Here is a 20223-nt window from a genome sequence, read left to right as displayed (position 1 = left end):
ATGTTTCAGGGGCCAAGAGCAGTCCACTTGGGTTGGAACTTGAACTATGTGAAGAAGAGCAATAAGAGATAGAGCTATTAAGGTATCATTGGAGCCCAATTATACATGCTTTGAATGCCTGTGAAGTCCATGGCTAAACAAGATTGCTTAAAGACCTCTAGTGAGGAAAGGCCACCCAAGCCAGCCCATTCAACTTCCAGATTGTTGTTAGGAAGCCATTCCTTATAACAAACCTAAATCGTCCTCTTTGCCACCTCAACCCTGCCCCCACCCAGCTGCTAGTTCTGGCCTCTGGGCCCAAGTAGAATAGATGCGATCCCTCTTTCAGGGGGCAAGGCTTCAAATACTTGAAGACCACTATTGTGTCCCTACTTAGTCTCCCTTTCTCCAGGCTAAACATTCTTTACTGTCTCAACTAATCTTGATTCAGCATGAGCTCAAAGAGAGAGCTCCCAGAAAAAAAAATTTCCTAACGCCAAAACAATTTCATAGATCTTATTGGAGTACTTCTTCCTGCCTACCTGAAACCAGGCTGCTTCACCAAAGAGGAAGGCCTTGGGCCACACAGGTTTGAAGAATCGGGCTATCAGCACACCAATGCTCCCAGTTGTCATCCAGGCCACAAACATGAATGCACCTTCCAGAGAAAAGACACAGTGCTCAACCTATGCCATAGTGATTCTTTCACTAAACTGGATTTTAATTCCTAGACCAAAGACCCAGAGCATATAAAAGAACAGGAAAAAAAACTGTCAACTGATATCATTTCAAATATCTTTTTTTTAAAAATGAAATGAAAAGAAACTACTAATTCTCTTAGCCAAACTACCTTTTCAAATGATTATTTTGGAATTGGCCCACACCTTACAAGAATTAACGAGGAAAGGAAGCACTATTTCTGAGCCCAAGTACTCTTTAAACTGGAGCCATGATTAAAGCAAAAGCAAATTAAAAGTCATGGAGTTATTTTTAAGCTTATGTTGGTGATTTTATTTGTATATTACCACTTATCCCTACCAGACTATAAAAAATTCAGTAAATTATGTTGTGAATTCATAAAGAACCAGTCTGCCTTCAAAAAATGGGGTACACTGCTAGGTCTATATCCCAAAGACATTCGAAGAAAGGGAAAAGAACCTATTTGTACAAAAATATTTATAGCAGCTCTTTTTGTGGTGGCTGAGAATTGGAAATCAAAAGGATGCCCATCAATTGGGGAATGGCTAAACAAGCTGTGGTTTATGATTGTAATGGAATATTATTATGTTATATGAAATGACAAGCAGGATGATTTCAGAAAAACCTGGAAAGACTTACATGAACTGATGCATGATGAAGTGAACCAGGAGAACGTTGTACACAGTAACAGCAATATTGTTTGAGGAAGAACTGTGAATGACTTAGCTCTTCTCAGTAGTACAATGACCCAAGACAATCTCAAAGGACTGATGATGATGAAGCATACTATCTGCCTCCAGAGAAAGAACTGATATTGATGGAATATAGACTGAAGCATGCTATTTTTCACTTTCTTTCTTTCATTTTTTTCTTTTATTCAAGTCTTCTTATACAAAATGACTAATATGGAAATGATCTACATAACTGCATATTATAACCTATATCTGATTGCTTACTGCCTCAGGGATGGGGGAAAGGAGGGAGGGAAAGATAGAATTTGAAAGTCAAAACTTTAAATAAAAATGTTAAAAATGGGGGGGGAAGCCATGATAAGAAAAAAATAGACACGCACAAGTATGGAACACTGTATGTTACATCAGATTTTTTCAATATATTGATCAGTTTGCTGAATTTTTTAGCTTCACCTTTTTCATTTAAAAGACTTTGTTATAAAGGATTCTAAGGGGGGGAAGGAAAGAAACAAAATCTAGGTAACGTAAAAGCAAAACCTATCAATTAAACAATTTTTTTAATTGACATTTATTGTCTACTATTATGACTCTGTAGTCAGTGATGGAAAAGATATGAAGTTTAAGTAACTTCGTATCTAATTTTTATATCAATGTTGCTGCCCTCATAGAGTTTATAGTCTAGTAGGGATATGTGGCACATGTGCAAATAATTTCTTTTTTAATAATTAGTTAATTTTTCATTTTCAGCATTCACTTTTACAAGATTTAGAGTTCTAAAATTTTCACTCTCCTTCCCTTCTCCTTTCCCCAAGACAGCATGCAATCTGATATAGGCTATATATGTACAATCATACTAAACATATTTCTACTTTAGTCAGATTGTGAAAAAAGAATCAGAACAAAAGGGAAAAGCCACAAGAAAAAAAAGAAATAGTATACTTCAATCTGCATTCAGACTCCGTAGTTCCTTCTCTGGATGAGGATAGCATTTTCCATCATGAGTGTTTTGGAATTGTCTTAGATCATTGTATTGCTGAGAAGAGCTAAGTCTATCAAAGTTGGTCACTGAACAACGTTGCTATTATTGTGTACAATAGTCTCCTGGTTCTGCTAACTTCACTCAGCATCAGTTCATGTAAATCTTTCCAGGTTTTTCTGAAATCCACTTGCTCATCATTTCTTATGGAACAACAGTATTCTAGTACGTTCACATACCACAACTTGTTCAGACATTCCTCAACTGATGGGCATCCTCTCGATTTCCAATTCTTTGCCACCACAAAAAGAGCTTCTATAAATGTTTTTGTACATGTGGGTCCTTTTCTTTTTTTATATTCTCTTTGGGATACAGACCTTGTCATATTATACAGATCTAGTAGTGGTATTATGTGCAAATAATTTCAATGCAGAATAATGCTTGGCAAGTGCATATGTATAAAAATGTTATTTAAGGTCTGAGGATGAGAAAGGGTTACCACCTTGGTGGAGTAGATGAGAGAATGCTCACTAAAGGAAGTGGTATTTGAATTGCGTTTTATAAGATAAGCAGAAATTCACAGGCAAAGAACAGAACAAAGACACAATTCCAGGTGTAAGGAACAGCATAAACAAAGGCAATGAAGTAAGAAAGTTCAGAGCATGCAAGAAAGACAGTGAATGAATAGTCCAACTTGGCTGGAATGAAGATGATATGGAGAGGAATAATATGAAATAAAACTGAAAGAGTTCAATAGCATTAGTGGGATGAAAGATAGTTTGGAAGAAAGGAAAGAATGGAGAGGCATTAAAGTATATTAGGTGGCAAGCGTAGGACTTCAAATAGTAATGAGGGCTATAATGAATGATACTCAAATGACAGCAGTGGAAAGAGACAGAATCAATCAATAATCATTTATTAAGTGCTTACTAGGCATCAGGCTTTGTGCTAAGTGCTGAAGAGGGGACAGATGGCAGAGAGGTTGAAAAGACAGATCAACAGAACTTAATACCTGATAAAACATGAAAGTGATAAAAAGGAAAGAGTACAAGTTATTATCATAATTTTAAGAGGAGTGATTAAGCAGTGTCACTGACAAAAACAGCAAAGTCAAAAAGACCCAACCCAGGAAGAGCTAGTTGAAGCTATAACAGCAAATGAGATGGCCAAGGAAAAGAGGCTATACAGTGGGGGCCGTACTTTGATAAGTACTCCAAGAATAAATTTACATTCTCAAGAAGAGAAGGAGTCAACAAAGGAAAAAGAGAAAGTATAGTAGGCCAGGTCAAAGGAAAACCATGACAGTGTGACTTTTTTGGTAGCCAAGGATAGAAAGAGTATCAAGAAAAAGGGGTGGTCAGTGTTAAATGGCACAGAAAGGTTAACAACAATGAAAACTGAAAAGGAAAGAAAAGGTCATTGGATTTGAAATTAAGAGATGACTGGTGACTATTGGAAGAGCAGTCTCAATAGTATGGCAGGAACAGAAGTCAGATTGCAAAGGTTAAACTGAAAACAGAGTAGGGAGTAAAAAAGTGAAGATAGTGGGTATAAAAAATAACTATTCCAAGAAGTTTGACAGGAAAGAAAGAAATGGAAGAGTCCCTGGATGGGAAGAAAGAGGATTTTCAAGGAAGAAAGAGGGTTTTCACCTGTTTAAAGGCAAGGGATATCTGAGTAGGTTTACAGGCAGTTGAGAAGAGACTAATGAACCTTTGTGAGAGGGAGAGAAAAAGAGGGGAGGAGAGCCTTTCTTTTCAGAATCTAATCCCCTCTCACTTTTTAAGAATATGGGGCTGGCCCCGTAAGTTGATCAATGGGCATTTCATTTTGTCTTAGAGCCGGATAGCATCCTCAAAATCAAAATCCCACTACTTAGCTATAGGAAACAAGAGGTCATTTTCCCCTTTAGCAATTAATTGATCATCACTATAGAAAACAGCATGATAAAGTTGTTCCTTTTTTTCCTCAGGAAAAGTTGTGATATGAATCAAGCATTCCCCCAGTTTCTAACAAATATTAATTGGCATTAAGATGGCTTGTGCTCCTGTCTTGTTTCAATGCTCAGAAACATAACTTGTTAGCAGCTGTGAAGTCACACAACCCACTCCCTAAGACAATCAACACCGAGTCTTCATCAATGAACTCTATCCCATAAACAGATCGTGTAATGACACTTGCCATGAAACTTCAGGAGGAGTGGAGATCGGGAGCCTCCTATATTTTTCGGATGGTCCGTCACATCATGTTTTTCACTGGTAATCAGAGGTTGTTGTGAATGCTTATAAATCTGACCTAAAAGAGAAAAGGATGTATAAGGATCAGTTACTTCCGATAAAAAGAAAATTAAATAAAATGTTGGAAATACATAGTTTGTGCAACTTCTCAAATGGACAGAGGTCTTATCATTTAATTTTCTATTCATTCATCCAACTAGTATTTATTTAGCACCCAATTCTATGGACTATGCGGTAGTAGGCACTAAGCGGAGCATGAGGTGGGGAGGGTGGGGGAAAGGAATAAGCATTTTTATAGTACCTACTAAGTGCCAGGCACCGTGTTAAGAAATTTTATAAATATTTCCTCATTTGATATTCACAATAACTCTGCATGGTAATTTTAGTACAAAACATGGTTATCATCCTGTTTTACACTGCCCTTTCAATCATGTTGGGGAGACAAGAAATAAGAAAATAAAAAAATTAGGAGACAATGAAAATGAGTAAGTACTAAAATAAGTGGTATTAAAGAATAAATGTTGTACAGAAGTTCTGAGAAGGAGAATACCATTTTTGACTATTAATCCGGGAAGACTCTTGGACAAGGTAAGACTGGAATTGAGCCTTGAAAGATGAATAGGACTCAGATAGATGGAAGGGAGGGAAAAGACCATCCAGATCAGGAGATGGGAAAAGGAAGCACCATGAGTAATTAGTTACTTTCAATAAAAGAAGTCATTAATAAACAAGTGTCGCACAAAGGGCAATGAAAAGACTCATCATGCTCCTTATGACAAACTAGTACACAAAAAGTGGCACACGGTATCTCAAAGAGATACATGACAGGAAAAGGAGATGGGACAGTCATATATTATGAGCCAGGGATAACAGGCAGACTGCCTGTATCCTACTTCTTGTTGCTGTTCAAACATTTCAGCTGTATCTAATTCTTTTTGACCCCATTTGGGACTTTTTGAGACAAAGAAATTAGAGTGGTTTGTCATTTCCTTCTCCAGCCCATTTTACAGATGAAGAACTGAGGCAAACAGGGATAAGTGACTTGACCAGGATCACAAGGCTTACTAGCTGAGTGTCTCATTTATTTACTTACTTACTAGTGTCTGATACCAGATTTGAACTCATGAAGATAAGTCTTCCTGATTCCAAGCCCAATGCTCTATCCACTGTACCACCTAACAGCCCTCTTAACATTGTCAGTATACCACTTAGATGCTGAAAAGTAATATAGGCCTAGAAGTTGGCTCCTGACACATTAGGTGGATATCTTACAGAACAGTTATGGAAAGAAGAGCACAAGGTTTACATAGGAATAAGAAGGCATTGATGGGTTAAGACCTATACCACTGGAGGTAAACCCACAACAATGAGACCACAGGCCCATTAAGTACAGAATTTTATACATGTATTCAAGGAGGCTATTAGGAAAGATCAGCCTAGCCAAGTCAGGGAGGCTCATTCAATTATTCTGGTCACAGAAATTCTCCAAACCTGAAGTGAAGATGGGTAGCAACCTGAGTCAGTGACGGGAGTATTCACAATAACAAAATCACAGAACTTTAAAATATTAGGATCTACTACAAAAATGAATAAGAGTCATCATAGAATATTTAGGCCTCCCCAAAGGGACAAGATTGGCTGGAACAGAAGGTGCTAATGAAGAAAATGGGGTTGGAGGCCAGGTTATAGAGAACTTTGAGTTTCAGGAAAAAGAGTTTGGACTTGCAGGGGGCAATAGAGAGGCGTTAGACATTTTAGGCAGAGGAGTGCATGACGAAAGCAGGTTTTAAGATTAATCTGACAGCAGCATGAAAAATGGACTGAAAGTTGAAGATACTGCATCTGAAATCTACAAAGCACCTGTTATAGTTATCTAGGAGCAAAATAATAAACACCTGAACTAAAGAGATATCAGAAATAAAGGAGAGGGAGGGAAACAATGCTAGAGACGTAAGTAGAACACTGATCTTGAAATAATAAGTGATCTGAATTTGAATTTGGACTCTGACATTTACTAGCTGTTTAATTTCTCTGAGCCTCAGTTTCCTAATCTGCAAAGTAAGAAAGGTAAGTGTAAGGACTGGACATGTCAAGATGAGGGAATTCCCTCTGCCAATGGAGGTTGGCACTTCTGTATCTGATGGTCTTAAAGAGTTTCCTAGAGGACTAAAAGGTTAAATAAATCGCTTGCCTAGAATCACACACCCAGCCAGTACATGTTAGAAGAACTTGAACCCGGTTCTTCCTGGCTTGGTGACTGGCTTGCTACTGCATCTATACCATTATAGGGGGTATCTTAATACCTTAATAACCTTAACCCTATAATTCCTATATTTCAAGGTTGTTATAAAGATTAAATGTAATATAAAATACTACCTTAATGTCAGTTATTCTTTCTTTTCCCTCTTGAACTCCTAGAGATCAGGGGTTATTTTGTTTATTATATTCCCAGCCTGCAGCACAGTGCCTTGCTCATAGGAGACATTAAACAAGTATTTGTTGAGTTGAACATATAAGAAAAATAATTTATTAAATGAGATATTATGTGTGGAAGTGCTCTGTGAAAAGTGTAAACATATGTTATAAATGAAAGGTATTTTTTCACCCAGGAATTGGAAATGTCAGATAAGGCAGATGAGAAAAGCAGCAACATACCTACAGGTTTATAGTATCTCAGAACTAGAAGAGGTTTCAGATCAACTAACATAAGCCTTAATTCAAGCAAGATTTCCCTCTATTACATCCCCAACAAGTAAGTTATCCAGTCTTCATCTGCATGCCTTCAGTGACAGGTATGGGCCACTTTCTAAGTGACATTATCCTTCTGAACACTTAGAAAAATGTTCTACTGTTGACCCTAAATCTACCTCCCTGTAACATATTAGCTCTTCCCACTGCAGTCAAATATATCAATTCACAGAAAAAGAGAATGACAGGATTTCTGAGTTGGAAAGGAGTTCAAGGGCCAGCTAATCTGTCATATACCTTAATAACAATCATGGACCCCTTTGGCAGTCTGGTGAAGCCAATGGACTTCCTCAGAATAACATTTTTAAATGTATAAAATAAAATGCATAGGATTACCAAGAAAATCAACTACACTGAAATGAAGATGCATTTTTTTTTCATCCAAGTTCACAAATAGCCAGAAGTCTGCCCATGAATCTTTTGTGGATCTATAAACCCAGTCAAGAGCCCCTGGTCTAGACCTTTTGGAATTTTTTTATTATTTTTTTATTTATTTATTTTTAGTTTTCAACATTCACTTCTATAAGATTTTGAGTTCTAAATTTTCTCCCCCTTCCTCTCCTCCCCCCTCCCCAAGATGGTGTGCAATCTGATATAGGCTATACATATACATTCATATTAAACATATTTGTACATTAGTCATTTGAACTCTTACTTTGTCATGTTAATTATCCCTTCTGGTTTTGTGTTATTGGTAAATTTGATAAGCATTACAATTATACCTTTTTTAAATCACTGATTAAAACTTTGAACCCAACAGGCACAAGGGCAGAGCCCTCTACCAGAAATAACCTCTCTGGGTGCCATTGACCCATTAATCCCAGCAGCCCGAATCCAGCTAGTTACTGACTCTACCTAACTGTTCCCTCTCACAATTCACATCTTTCCATATTGTTGAGGATACCATGAGCAGCTCTTTCAAACACCTGGCTTGAATTCAGGTATACTATTTCTATGACATCTACCTGATCCTCTAATCCAGAACCTGTCAAAACAGGAATTAATACCGGTTAGAGGAAAGAATTCTGTTATAGATCCTATCTAGTAACTTTTTAAATTACACATCCGATGTGTCCTCTTAAAAACAGAAAATAGATCGAATGAATTTCCCACATTGTCTTTTAGTTTTTCCTCAACCTAAGGCTGACTCTCAAGTCAAATGCTCAAGTATTTATAAAAATAAGTGATTAAGCTAATTCTCTATCCATACATACAATCCCCACCTCCAAAAGACCTTTCTCTTAATAAAGATAAACATGTGAGTTACATAGAAGTTCCCACACTCTGTTTTATTCTTTCCTCTTGGGACACTTTTATTTTATTTATATTTTACTTCATGAAACTTTATCATTTGACTTTATCATGTATTTGTTATTCTTCGTGTTACAGATGGATCCTTCCATTATAAAAAAAATAAGATTATAGAGAAAGAGAACAAGACATGACAAAGCTCCCTGCGCCATTTGCCTAACAAAGTAATACCGTGTCTCTAATGTTTATTTTGGAAAGCTATTATGTAACTTCATTGTATAGCTTTTTAATGCTAATTTGCATGATGAATGAATGTTTCTCAACATACCTAGCCCGTGCAGGTAAAAATATTCAAATAGTTGTATGCCTAATTATCTCTATCTCAGTCACCATATGCTACATTAAAACTTCCTGTAATTTCTCAATTCAATTTAAAAAAAAACATTTATTGAATACCTAGTTTGTACAAGGTGCTAAGTTCTGGGGATACAAAGAGAAAATGAAAAATAGTCCCTATCCACAAGGAGCTTACATTCTATTGAAAGGAACTTACCTTCTACTTCAGGAGTTCTTGATCTCTTTTGTGTCAAAGACCCCTATAGGAGTCTGGTGAAGTCTATGAACCCTTCTCAGAATAATGTTTTAAAACACATAAAATAAAATAGAGAGGATTACAAAGGAAACCAATTATATCAAAATAGAGTTATCAAAATATTAAACAATTTCACAGAGCCCACTTAAGAACCCCTATTCTACTTAACATAACCTGTTCAAAAGGATACAAAACTCAATTATTCACACTGACTGCTCATCTGTGGGCATGCCCACATAGTAGCCCTCCAAAGATTAAGTAAAGATACTTTATATGAAAATGTCTACCATCATTGGTGGCTCCATTTGCTAGAAATATGTAATATTTCTGGTCCAGATCAAATCTCTTCGAACCAGGAAGACTAATATTTCTTCTAAAAGAACACTGAATAACTCCATCAGCCAGCCTCCATGCCATAGCTTCAAGGGTAGCCTACAAGAAAACACATACACAGCACACACAATGGTCTTTCTCAAAATTTTCAAATGATTACCAAAAATCAGGGTGTTATAATAATTAATAATCAGCACAGAACTCCAGAACGGGATGACGCTTTAAAGGTCATCTGGTCCAAATGGCACAGTTTGTTGAATTTCCTTTCTGTAATATTGCGTGTGTGCATGTGTGTTGGTTTGTGTTCAATTATTGTGCTTCCACTTCCTCACAGAAGATTGCAAAGGGTATTTTCCTCCTAGTGATGAGTCCAGCCTCCCATTTGGCAAGCATGTTATTATTTTACCTTGCACCAGATTCTCCCAGGACCTAATGAGCATACCACTTAAGAGTCTCTGAAAGCTTCATTAATTCATTGAGACTATTAGTGTCCAATACAGTGCCCCCCAAAAATAACTTGCTAAATAAGTTCCCTGGTAGGCAAAATCTAATTGATAACTGCTTCCAGTTCATTAGGAATATCTACTATTCCATTCAAGTTTATTTGATCATGAAAATGACCGTGAAAAATATCTTTCACATTAGGTATATTTTGTATATATTTTATATATTCTTATATATGTGTATGTAATTTCCTCCAAAAGAACAAGTTCCTTGATGTCAAGAACTGTTTCATTTTTGTATTTGCATCTACATTTGGCCTGGCACATAGTAAGTACTTAATAAATGCTTGTTATTTGCCTGACAATCTATGGTATTGATGGTCCTGGGAGACAATAAGGGCATGTGTTTGGAGCTTTTCCCCACTATCCACCACATCATAGAATAATAAATAGAAGGGGTCTCATATTCCATATAGCCTAGCCCGTAGTTTAACAAGAAAACCCCATCCAGTCTTTGCTTGAAGTCCTATAGCGAAGAAGAATACAGTTTCCCTATGCCCTGTAGAGGGAAGCAGCCTATCCCACAGTTTTGCAGCTATAATTGTTAGGGAGCTTTTATGAGATCTAAATCTACTTTTTAGTGATTATGACCTGTTATAATGTACCTGTCTCTTTCCTCTTTAAGCTTCCTTTCACTGATCAAAAACTCTCCTGCTTGTTAAAAGTTGTTTTTACATACAACTGGGAAATAAGATATACAGGCAACAGGGTAAGAAAGTAAAGGGGAATGGGATAAGGCAGGGGTGGGGGTTATAGCAGACAGCAGCGGGAAGGGGTAATCAGAATGCATGCAATCTTGGGGTGGGGGAGTAGGAGAGAGATAGGGAGAAAATTTGGAGCTCAAAATCTTGTATAAGTGAATGTTGAAAACTAAAAATAAATTAATTTTTTAAAAAACTCTCTTCTCAGAGGCCATTCCTATAAGTTAGGGAGAAGGGAATCTGCTTGTCAATTAAATATTTTATCAAATAAAAAACTATAAAAGAAAAACTCAACAAAGGCCAAGTACAAGGATTAGCAGATAACTGAGGCAAATTCAAGTGTTTCTTTTTTTTATTTCAGAAAAAGGAAACAAAAGTTGCCAATTTATATCATAAAAATTATGAGTATCACATATTCAGTCATAGTATAGTAAAACGAATATGTAGTTATCTACATTGTTTCATGAGTCTCCATTGTCAAAGAATGTATCACCCAGGGGCCATCACCCTACTAGTGATAAGTTTCTTCCTACTTATCTATGCTCATCCTTAGACAGAAGACAGAGTCTATCAAGGGGACAAAATTCAAAGTTTTTCAAAGTTTAGTAGGATCTGCCAGAGCTTACATACCAATTTCACAGCTTTTGATAATTCAGAGTCAGCTCCACATTACAGGAGGCACTTGAGTTGGAACTTTTTAATAAATAAATAATGTATCTAGAAAATGAATATTCATGTTACTGACTCTCAAAGACAGAACAAAGGATCAAGTGATAGGCCTTTTCCCTAAAAAAAAAAAAAAAAAAAAAAAAAAAAAAAAAAAAAAAAAACCTCTTGCATGATGAAAGAAATTATAATTTTGAAAGGACTTTCTGGATCACTGTAATGGGAGAATGAGGACCAGAGCTACATTCTAAAAGGGACTTTGCTTCCCAACTAGTCTGATTGGAGGCTCATGTCCAATAATGCAATTATAGCCAAATGACCAGCAGAGTCGAAAAGATGGAGGATATTTTCCCAAAATTTTTAAATCATACCGAAGAATCCAACACAGGGTGACTTCGTCCAATAACATGAGAAGGATGTATACGCACAGTGTCATCTTCATGAATACATATGTATCCATCATCATCACCCTAAAAGATATTTTAAAATGCAAAAAGTTTAAAGGAGGTAGAAAATTATATCTTCCTAAAAAAGAACTGACAAATTTTAGAATGCATCTTGATATCTGGTGGAAAAATAAAATAGTAACCTATTTGCATTACAAGTTGTTGAGAACTCTCCCATTTTCCCAATTTAAGGATGCTTATGATCTAAAAGATTAGAAGTGGCATATACAGGGATGACTGTGAGTTTTTTTATGTTTTCAGAGTTAGCTTTGTTATAATATGGGAGGTACATGCAAATAACAGTGAAAGCATTAACTATCATACATTAAAGTGAAGATACTTGAACTCTGGTGCAAGAACAAAAGATCAGACTGCTTCATTAGTCAGTAGGGCCGTTGTTGAATGTAATCTGTCTTTTTCTCCCTCAATGTCCCCTTTTTCTAAGAGAGGAATCTTATCAAAAGTGACCCTGAGAGCACAAATCATAGCCTTCAAATTCCTTGCTGGTGGTAAATCTAGTTTTTAGATAATGTCTATGGGTTTTAGATTTTCATTTCCTCTAAAGGGAACCCTTGATAGACTGCTTTAAATTAATGTGCTTCTTAAATTATCTAAACATATCAGAACATTGTTCCAAAAGTAGGGGTAGAAATAAAGGGAACATTGTAAGAAAGGTACTCCTGGGGGGTGGAGCCAAGATGGCAGCAGGAAGGCAGGGACTTGCTTAAGCTGCCCCCCAAATCCCTCCAAACACCTGTAAAAAATGGCTCTGAACAAACTCTAGAGCTGTGGAACCCACAAAATAGCAGAGGGAAACAGATCTCCAGCCCAGGAGAGCCTGGATGATTGCCAGGAAGGGTCTATCACATGGTGCTGAGAGCAGAGGGCAGCCCAGCGTGGACCGTGCCAGGACAGACCAGACCCAGAGTCAGCCAGCCAGAAGAGGCCTTGGGGCCAAGAAACAGTGAGCTGTGGCAGTTACCAGACTTCTCAACCCACAAACGCCAGAGAGCAGGTTAGGGGGAAACTGCGGGATCAAGTTCAGAGCGGTCTGGCCACCAAGTCTGGGGATGGAGGAGGTCGTGCAGCAGTGGCAGTAGGAGCAGCAGGAACTCTTGAGGCTGCCTCCAGAGTGCCAGCATCAGCAGCTTCCCAAGTCCCTGGTTCACAAGGTGGGAGGAATCTCGCAGTAGATCAGAGCAGGAATGCGAGGAGTGCTTTGTGGGCACAAAGGCAGATTCTCTTGCTGTGCCCTGCTTGGATCTGAATTGTGGTCCTGGTTGGCAGTTCTTGGGGGAGGAGGAGCACTGCTGTGACAAGAGCCTGGGGTGACAGTGGAGTAGAAGTAGCTCTGAAAACAGCAGTGCTTGGACCCTAAAGCTTGAGACAAAGTATTCTCTATTCTAAAAGCAGTCATAGCCCAACAAAAAGCTCAAGGGTCAAGTAGTTGGCTGGGAACATGAACAGGCAGCTAAAACAGACTCAGACTCAAACTCTAGATTACTTTTTTGGTGACAAAGAAGATCAAATCATACAGCCAGAAGAAGTCAACAAAGTCAAAGAGCCTACATCAAAAGCCTCCAAAAAAGATATGAATTGGGCTCAGGCCATAGAAGAGCTGAAAAAGCATTTGGAAAAGGAAGTAAGAGAAGTAGAGGAAAAATTGGAATGAGAAATGAGAGTGACACAAGAAAACCATGAAAAACAAGTCAATGAATTGCTAAAGGAGACCCAAAAAAATACTGAAAAAATAACACCTTAAAGAATAGACTGACCCAAATGGCAAAAGAACTCCCAAAAGTCAATGAGGAGAAGAATGCCTTGAAAGGCAGAATTAGCCAAATGGAAAAGGAGGCCCAAAGGACCACTGAAAAAAATACTACCTTAAAAATTAGATTGGAGCAAGTGGAAGCTAGTGACTTTAAGAGAAATCAAGATATTATAAAACAGAACCAAAGGAATGAAAAAGTGGAAGACAATGTGAAATATCTCTTTGGAGAAACCACTGACATGGAAAATAGATCCAGGAGAGATAATTTAAAAATTATTGGACTACCTGAAAGCCATGATCAAAAAAAGAGCCTAGACATCATCTTTCAAGAAATTATCAAGGAGAACTGCCCTGATATTCTAGAGCCACAGGGCAAAATAGAAATTGAAAGAATGCACTGATTGCCTCCTGAAAAAGATCCCAAAAAGAAAACTCCTAGGAATATTGTCACTAAATTCCAGAGCTCCCAGACCAAGGAGAAAATACTGCTAGCATCCAGAAGGAAACAATTTGAGTATTATGGAAACACAATTAGGATAACACAAGATCTAGCAGCTTCTACATTAACGGATCGAAGGGCTTGGAATATGATATTCCAGAGGTCAATGGAGCTAGGATTAAAACCAAGAATCACCTACCCAGCAAAACTGAGTATCATGCTCCAAGGCAAAATATGGATTTTCAATAAAATAGAGGACTTTCAAGCTTTCTCAGCGAAAAGACCAAAGCTGAATAGAAAATTTGACTTTCAAACACAAGAATCAAGAGAAACATGAGAAGGTAAACAAGAAAGAGAAATCACAAGGGACTTACTAAATTTGAACTGTTTTGTTTACATTCCTACATGGAAATATGATGTGTATGATTCATGAGACCTCAGTATTAGGGTAGCTGAAGGGAATATACATATATGTGTATGTATGTATATATATGTATATTCATATATGTATATATATGTGTGTGTGTGTGTATTATATATATATATAGACAGAGGGCACAGGATGAGTTGAATATGAAGGGATGATATCTAAAAAAATCAAATTAAGGAATGAGAGAGGAATATATTGAGAGAGGGAGAAAGGGGGAGATAGAATGGGGTAAATTATCTCACATAAAAGTGGCAAGAAAAAGCAGTTCTGTAGGAAGGAAAGAGGGGCCAGGTGAGGGGGAATGAGAGAATCTTGCTCTCATCAGATTTGACCTGAGGAGGGAATAACATACTCACTCAATTGGGTTTCTTACCCCACAGGAAAGAAGGAGGAAGGAGGTAAAAAGGGGGACACAATAGAAGGGAGGGCAAATAGGGGGAGGAGGTAATCAAAAACAAACACTTTTGAAAAGGGACAGGGTCAAGGGAGAAAATTCAATAAAGGGGGATAGGTTAGGAAGGAGTAAAATATAGTTAGCCTTTTACAACATGAGCATTGTGGAAGCATTTTGCATAATGATACATGTATGATCTTTGTTGAATTGCTTGCCTTCCTAGGGAGGGTGGGTGGGAAGGGAAGAGGGGAGACAATTTGAAACTCAAAGTTTTAAAAGCAGATGCTTAAAATTTTTTTTAATTTTTTGCATACAGCTGGGAAACAAGATATATAGGGAATGGGGCATAGAAATCTATCCTGCCCTACAGGAAAGTAAAGGGAATGGGGATGGGGGGGAATGAGGTGAAAGAGGGGAGGGCTGACTGGGGAACGAGGCAATCAGAATATATGCCATCTTGGAGGGGGGAAGGGTAGAAATGGGGAGAAAATGTATAACTCAAAATCTTGTGGAAATCAATGTTGAAAACTAAAATATTAAATAAAATATATACAGAAAAAAGAAAGGTACTCCTTCATTTTAGAAATTTAATGGAGAAGGAGAAAGCTGGGGACAGTCTGACATGCACCCTAGATTTCAGGGCAGTAGACTTCAAAGGATTCAGAAAAAGGGTAAATAGGATCCCATGGCCTAAAATTCGACAAGAGGCCTAAGGAAAGGAAAGGAAAGCTCTCAAGAATGAAATTCTGTATACATGTGCATTGGTAATTAAGATGGGCTTTTGGCACTTATTCAATCAAGTGCCTTTGAAGAGTTTGGCCTTTGTTTCCTTGATTAAATTAGGAGTCCTTGATGACCTCCTTGCCTCCAGGGAAAGCCTGGTTTACATGGGTTTGAGTGACATTTGTGACATCAGAGACTTTTAGACCACGTGGGTTTAAGTCACATTTTTGTGACCTTTTAGGTCACGTGGGTGAGTCATATGTGTGACTCCCCTTTGACCCTGAACAAGATATATAAATCCACTGGTTGGCATTCTCCCCGGGGGCTCTCACTCTTGGAGGCATGTTGATATGGAGACTGTGGGCAGCTGTAGTTAAGAGCACCCCAGCTTGTAAACCTGGATGTTTGGACTTTGTTAAACCCTGGTAACTGAATTGAGATTTGAATCAGGCAAGGTCTGTCTGTCGATGTTTATAATTTGTTTGTAGTTGCTCTGAAGTTCAGGGTGCTGGCTTTTTCCCCTGAACTAAGTGAATGATATTTGTATGTTGGATTGAAATAATATTGTCAACCCCCTTAATGCTATTTTCCTTAGTAAAGCAGATCTAAAGAACCTGTGCTTGCAGCATTCTTGTCGTTGGGCTTGTGTTGGTTTTTCACTCCCCACAGCAGCTGCTAGCCAGATTGTTGCAACAACATGAAAAGAAAACAGTTAAACTGAGAAGGGAAAGAGGGAGCTATCTAAAAAAAATCTGATTCCCAGATTTGAATTCGGGAAGCTGAGTCTAATGGACTTGAGGCCCAGCACTCTGTTTCAAAAATCCAGCTAGCAGCTGTTGTGGGGGTGTAAGACCAACACAAGCCCAACAACAAGAACGCTATCAGCACACTGCAAAAGCACAGGTTCTTTTGATCTGCTTAACTAAGGAAAGCTACATTAAGGGGTTGACAAGCTTACTTTAATTCAGCATACAAATATCATCCACTTAGTTCAGGGGAAAAGACCAGCACACTGAACTTCAGAGCAAATTACAAACAAATTACAAACATCAACAGACAGACCAAATACAGATTCATAGTTACCAATATCTAGATTCAGCCCAGGAGCTCAGAACAAGGGCTGACCCAGAGTCACATGCGCCACCACTGCTGTGGGTAAGAGCTCCAAAGAGAGGAAACCAACCCCTGGTTTTATATCTTTTTCACGGTCAGGGGTGAGTCACACATGCGACTCACCCACGTGACCTAAAATCGTCACAAAGAGGCGACTTAAACCCACATGGTCTAAGAGCCTCTGATGTCCCAAACCTATCACTCAAACTCATGTGTAAACCTTGGACCCCACCTTGGACCCCACCTTAGTTACCAATCCACACCCACATAGGTTTTACACCTAATAGGGGTTTGGGCCTGGGGCTTAGCACCTAGTAAGGCTCAATGAAATACACTGAATTACTCAAAGCAAACCAAAGCCAACTGAGTGCTAAGAGCCCATTTTGCTTACCAACACAACTACCTAGCTGCCAACCATTTAAATACTGGATTCTAAATTCAGAATATGCTAAGAATGTCAAAGAAAGCTATAGTCAAGAAAGGAGGTATCTCAAAAAAGTGATAGGACTACTGCTCAGAAGAGATGCAAGTAATACCTGACAATGGTTCGATCTCTGCTAGAAAGGACAAAATAACAATGTTCAATAGGGACTCATTGCCCAGGATAAGTAAGGAGGTAGTAGGACCTCCTTAATGGTAACATCTAGCTACCAGTTATGAGTTCAAAAAGACTCAAATGAACTATATCCTAGGATACCCAAAGAACTGGCAGATTGATTTCTGAGCCATTGGGAGTAATCAATGAAAGACTGTGAAGAGAATTTAACAACAAGATAGAGAATGAGACATTTTTGTTGATCCACATGACCTCTCAAAACTGCTTGTTGTAGTAGCAGACAACTGGAAACCAAATGGATATCCAATCAATGCGGAGATAAGTGAAAAAATGAGGTATAAAAATAATTGAATATGACTGTAAGGCAAAAAAATTATTAATATGAGGAATTTGGAGGAAATGTGGAGATTGGTATGAAATGAAGCACAGGAAAGTAAGAAAAGACAAAATAATAATAAACACCCTGATTACCACAATGCAAATTAAAAGTTCAGCAGAAAGAAGCTACATTCTAATTGTCTAAAAACAGTTAAGATCCCAAAAAAGAGATAATTAACATAACTTCCTCCTTCAAGTAAAGTGTTGGGGATTACTAGGACAGAATGTGTCTGCTGTTAATATATGCATTATCATATCCAATTATTTTACTGGGTTTTTTTAACTAAGTGTTTTTCTTTGTTTCAAGGGATGATTCAGTCTAGAGAAGGGGCTACATGGGGTTCCTCCCCAAACAACTGTGATATAGACAGGAGACAGAAATTTAAAAAATAGTTTGTTTTTAAATATGCCCCCCCCCAAAAAAACTAATCTTAAATTCTTTTTCTGACGGCATTACTAGACTCATTTCAATCAGCACTGAATGATTCTCTCTCTCAAAGGAGAGAAAGAAACAGTGGTATTCATTCCCCGGTTCACAGTTCACAGGATTCCTAATACAGAACTTTTTTCCCACAATCCAGATCTGACTACTTGATCAGATATATACTGATAGGCCATGGTACTGGTATAGTTAAGTTGGATTTTAGCAAAATATTTGACAAAGTCTCTCTTGCAATTCTTGAACGAAATATGGAGACCTCAAAGGTTCCTTCCAGCCCTAAACATATAATCCTATGATTATATAGGGAGCTACTGAAGCTTCTTGAATAGGAGGGGGCCATTGTCATATGGTGCTTTAGGATTGTCAATTTGGCAGCTATACGGATTTTGGATGGGAAAGGAGAGGGGCTAGAGGCAAGAAGACCAACAGGGCAACTATTGCCATGGTGGACAGAAGGATACAGATGTAAAAGATGTTGCAGAGACAGAACCAACAGCACCTCCCCACTAACTGAATGCACAAAGTGAGTGACAGTGAAGAGGCGAGCAAAACTCCTCGGTTGCAAAGCTGGATAATGAGAATGATGGCACCCTCGACAATAATATAAAAATAAGGAAGAAGTAAAAGGATTTGGGGAAAAGACATTATGTTGAGCTTTGGTCATGTTGAGCTGGAGATATCTATAGGAAACCCTAGATGTCCAGCTAGCAACTAGAGATGCAGGATTAGAGCGTAGGAGAAAAATGAGGGCTAGATGTATAGACAGACAATAATCTGTGTAGGGGTGGATGAGTGTTGAATACAGGAGCACTGAGGAGATCACCAAGAAAGCACACAGAGAGAAGAAAAGAGGGCTGAGGGCAGAGTCAACAATAAAATATGTACTTTGAACTGGAGAGGATAAAATATATAATTTTTTGCTCTTTTATTCCTATAATGTAGAGCAGAAAGAACTACCTTTAACGTGAGCTCTTTGTGACCAAAAACCAGACAAAGCTAATGTTATATCAGGCAGCTTGATCACCCATCTAGTTTGAGAATTAGTTCTCAACTAATTTCTGCTATTTCCAGAAATTTGGTCAAAGGAGATGCAGCTTTTCCATAAGCATTGATATTCAAAGGAAAGTAATCTTTTTGAAAGAAAGGCTCTAAAAAATTCCAAAAAGCCTTTGATCAAGAGCAATATCATTGGAATAAATAGATTCATAAAATGACTGTTGGAAAGGAAAATTTTGAATTTGGATGTATAAATTCTGGTATGTTTGTTTTTGGGTTTTTTAATCCATTTGTTGCCATTTCTCATATAACTTTATATATTCACCATTTTGGAATGACATGCAATAATAAACTCAAAATTTAGATTCTGTGCTTATCAAGAAGAATATGTGTGTCACATACACAAATAGATGAAGATTGGAATCAATCCAAGAAAACATCTATAACTGGCTCCCCTTCCTCACTCTCTCCAATGCAACGGATTGATAGCTATAGAAAGCATAATGAACAAAAACCAGCTTTAGGGACTAGAAACCTTTCCATTCATTCCATGTGCCTTAGTCATGAATAGTAGGGATCCAGGCCATCAAGCCATATACTCCCAACATAAGGAGACAGAGAGAAGAACATGACAAATCAAGGGAAAAAATGAATACAATGATGCAGAATATAAAAGAAAACAGCCCAGAACTAAAAGGCATAATGAAGAGCTTTTAGAGAAGGCTAAAAGGACAGATAAACAGAAGTGATATCATTCTGAGAGCATACTATAAACCTGTTGACAAGTTAAGAAATATGGATCATGCTTTCAAAACAAAGATCATTAAGTTGTAACATGAAGAAGGTAGGATAATGCTGAGGGACATCGATGATCTAGTTAACCATTCAAAGTCTCCTATAGAAAGCATAGCTTCTGAAAGAATTCTTGATTTTAAATGCTAATAATTTTAACTCTCACCACACATATTCGTGACCCCGTTATCCAACTTCCCATGTCCTTCAGGAGTCAGGTGTTCCGATTAAGTGGAAGAGGATTCAGCTGAGAGGCACAGTCTGTTCCACCTGAGCAGAAAGATTCACCCCCACCCACCCACCCCCACCCCCACCACCTCCGACCCAGGTAGCAATAAAGGCATCCACCGTCCTGTGACTCACAGT

At 37.9% G+C, this 20223-nt stretch overlaps 1 protein-coding gene across 1 annotated transcript in view; it reads right to left on the bottom strand.

The window, feature by feature from the left end:
- Positions 1 to 20223, bottom strand: part of FRRS1 (ferric chelate reductase 1) — a 54522-nt gene that overhangs the window by 17344 nt on the left and 16955 nt on the right. Inside the window, exons 6-9 of the mRNA XM_036765909.1 lie at positions 11749 to 11847; positions 9462 to 9606; positions 4528 to 4641; positions 522 to 637 (exon numbers count right to left, since the gene is read on the bottom strand). Coding sequence (XP_036621804.1) covers positions 522 to 637; positions 4528 to 4641; positions 9462 to 9606; positions 11749 to 11847 — 474 coding nt within the window. The remainder of the gene's footprint in view (positions 1 to 521; positions 638 to 4527; positions 4642 to 9461; positions 9607 to 11748; positions 11848 to 20223) is intronic.

Source organism: Trichosurus vulpecula, chromosome 7 (assembly GCF_011100635.1).
Source record: "Trichosurus vulpecula isolate mTriVul1 chromosome 7, mTriVul1.pri, whole genome shotgun sequence".
Taxonomy (NCBI): Eukaryota; Metazoa; Chordata; class Mammalia; order Diprotodontia; family Phalangeridae; genus Trichosurus; species Trichosurus vulpecula.
This window is presented reverse-complemented; position numbering and strand designations above follow the sequence as displayed.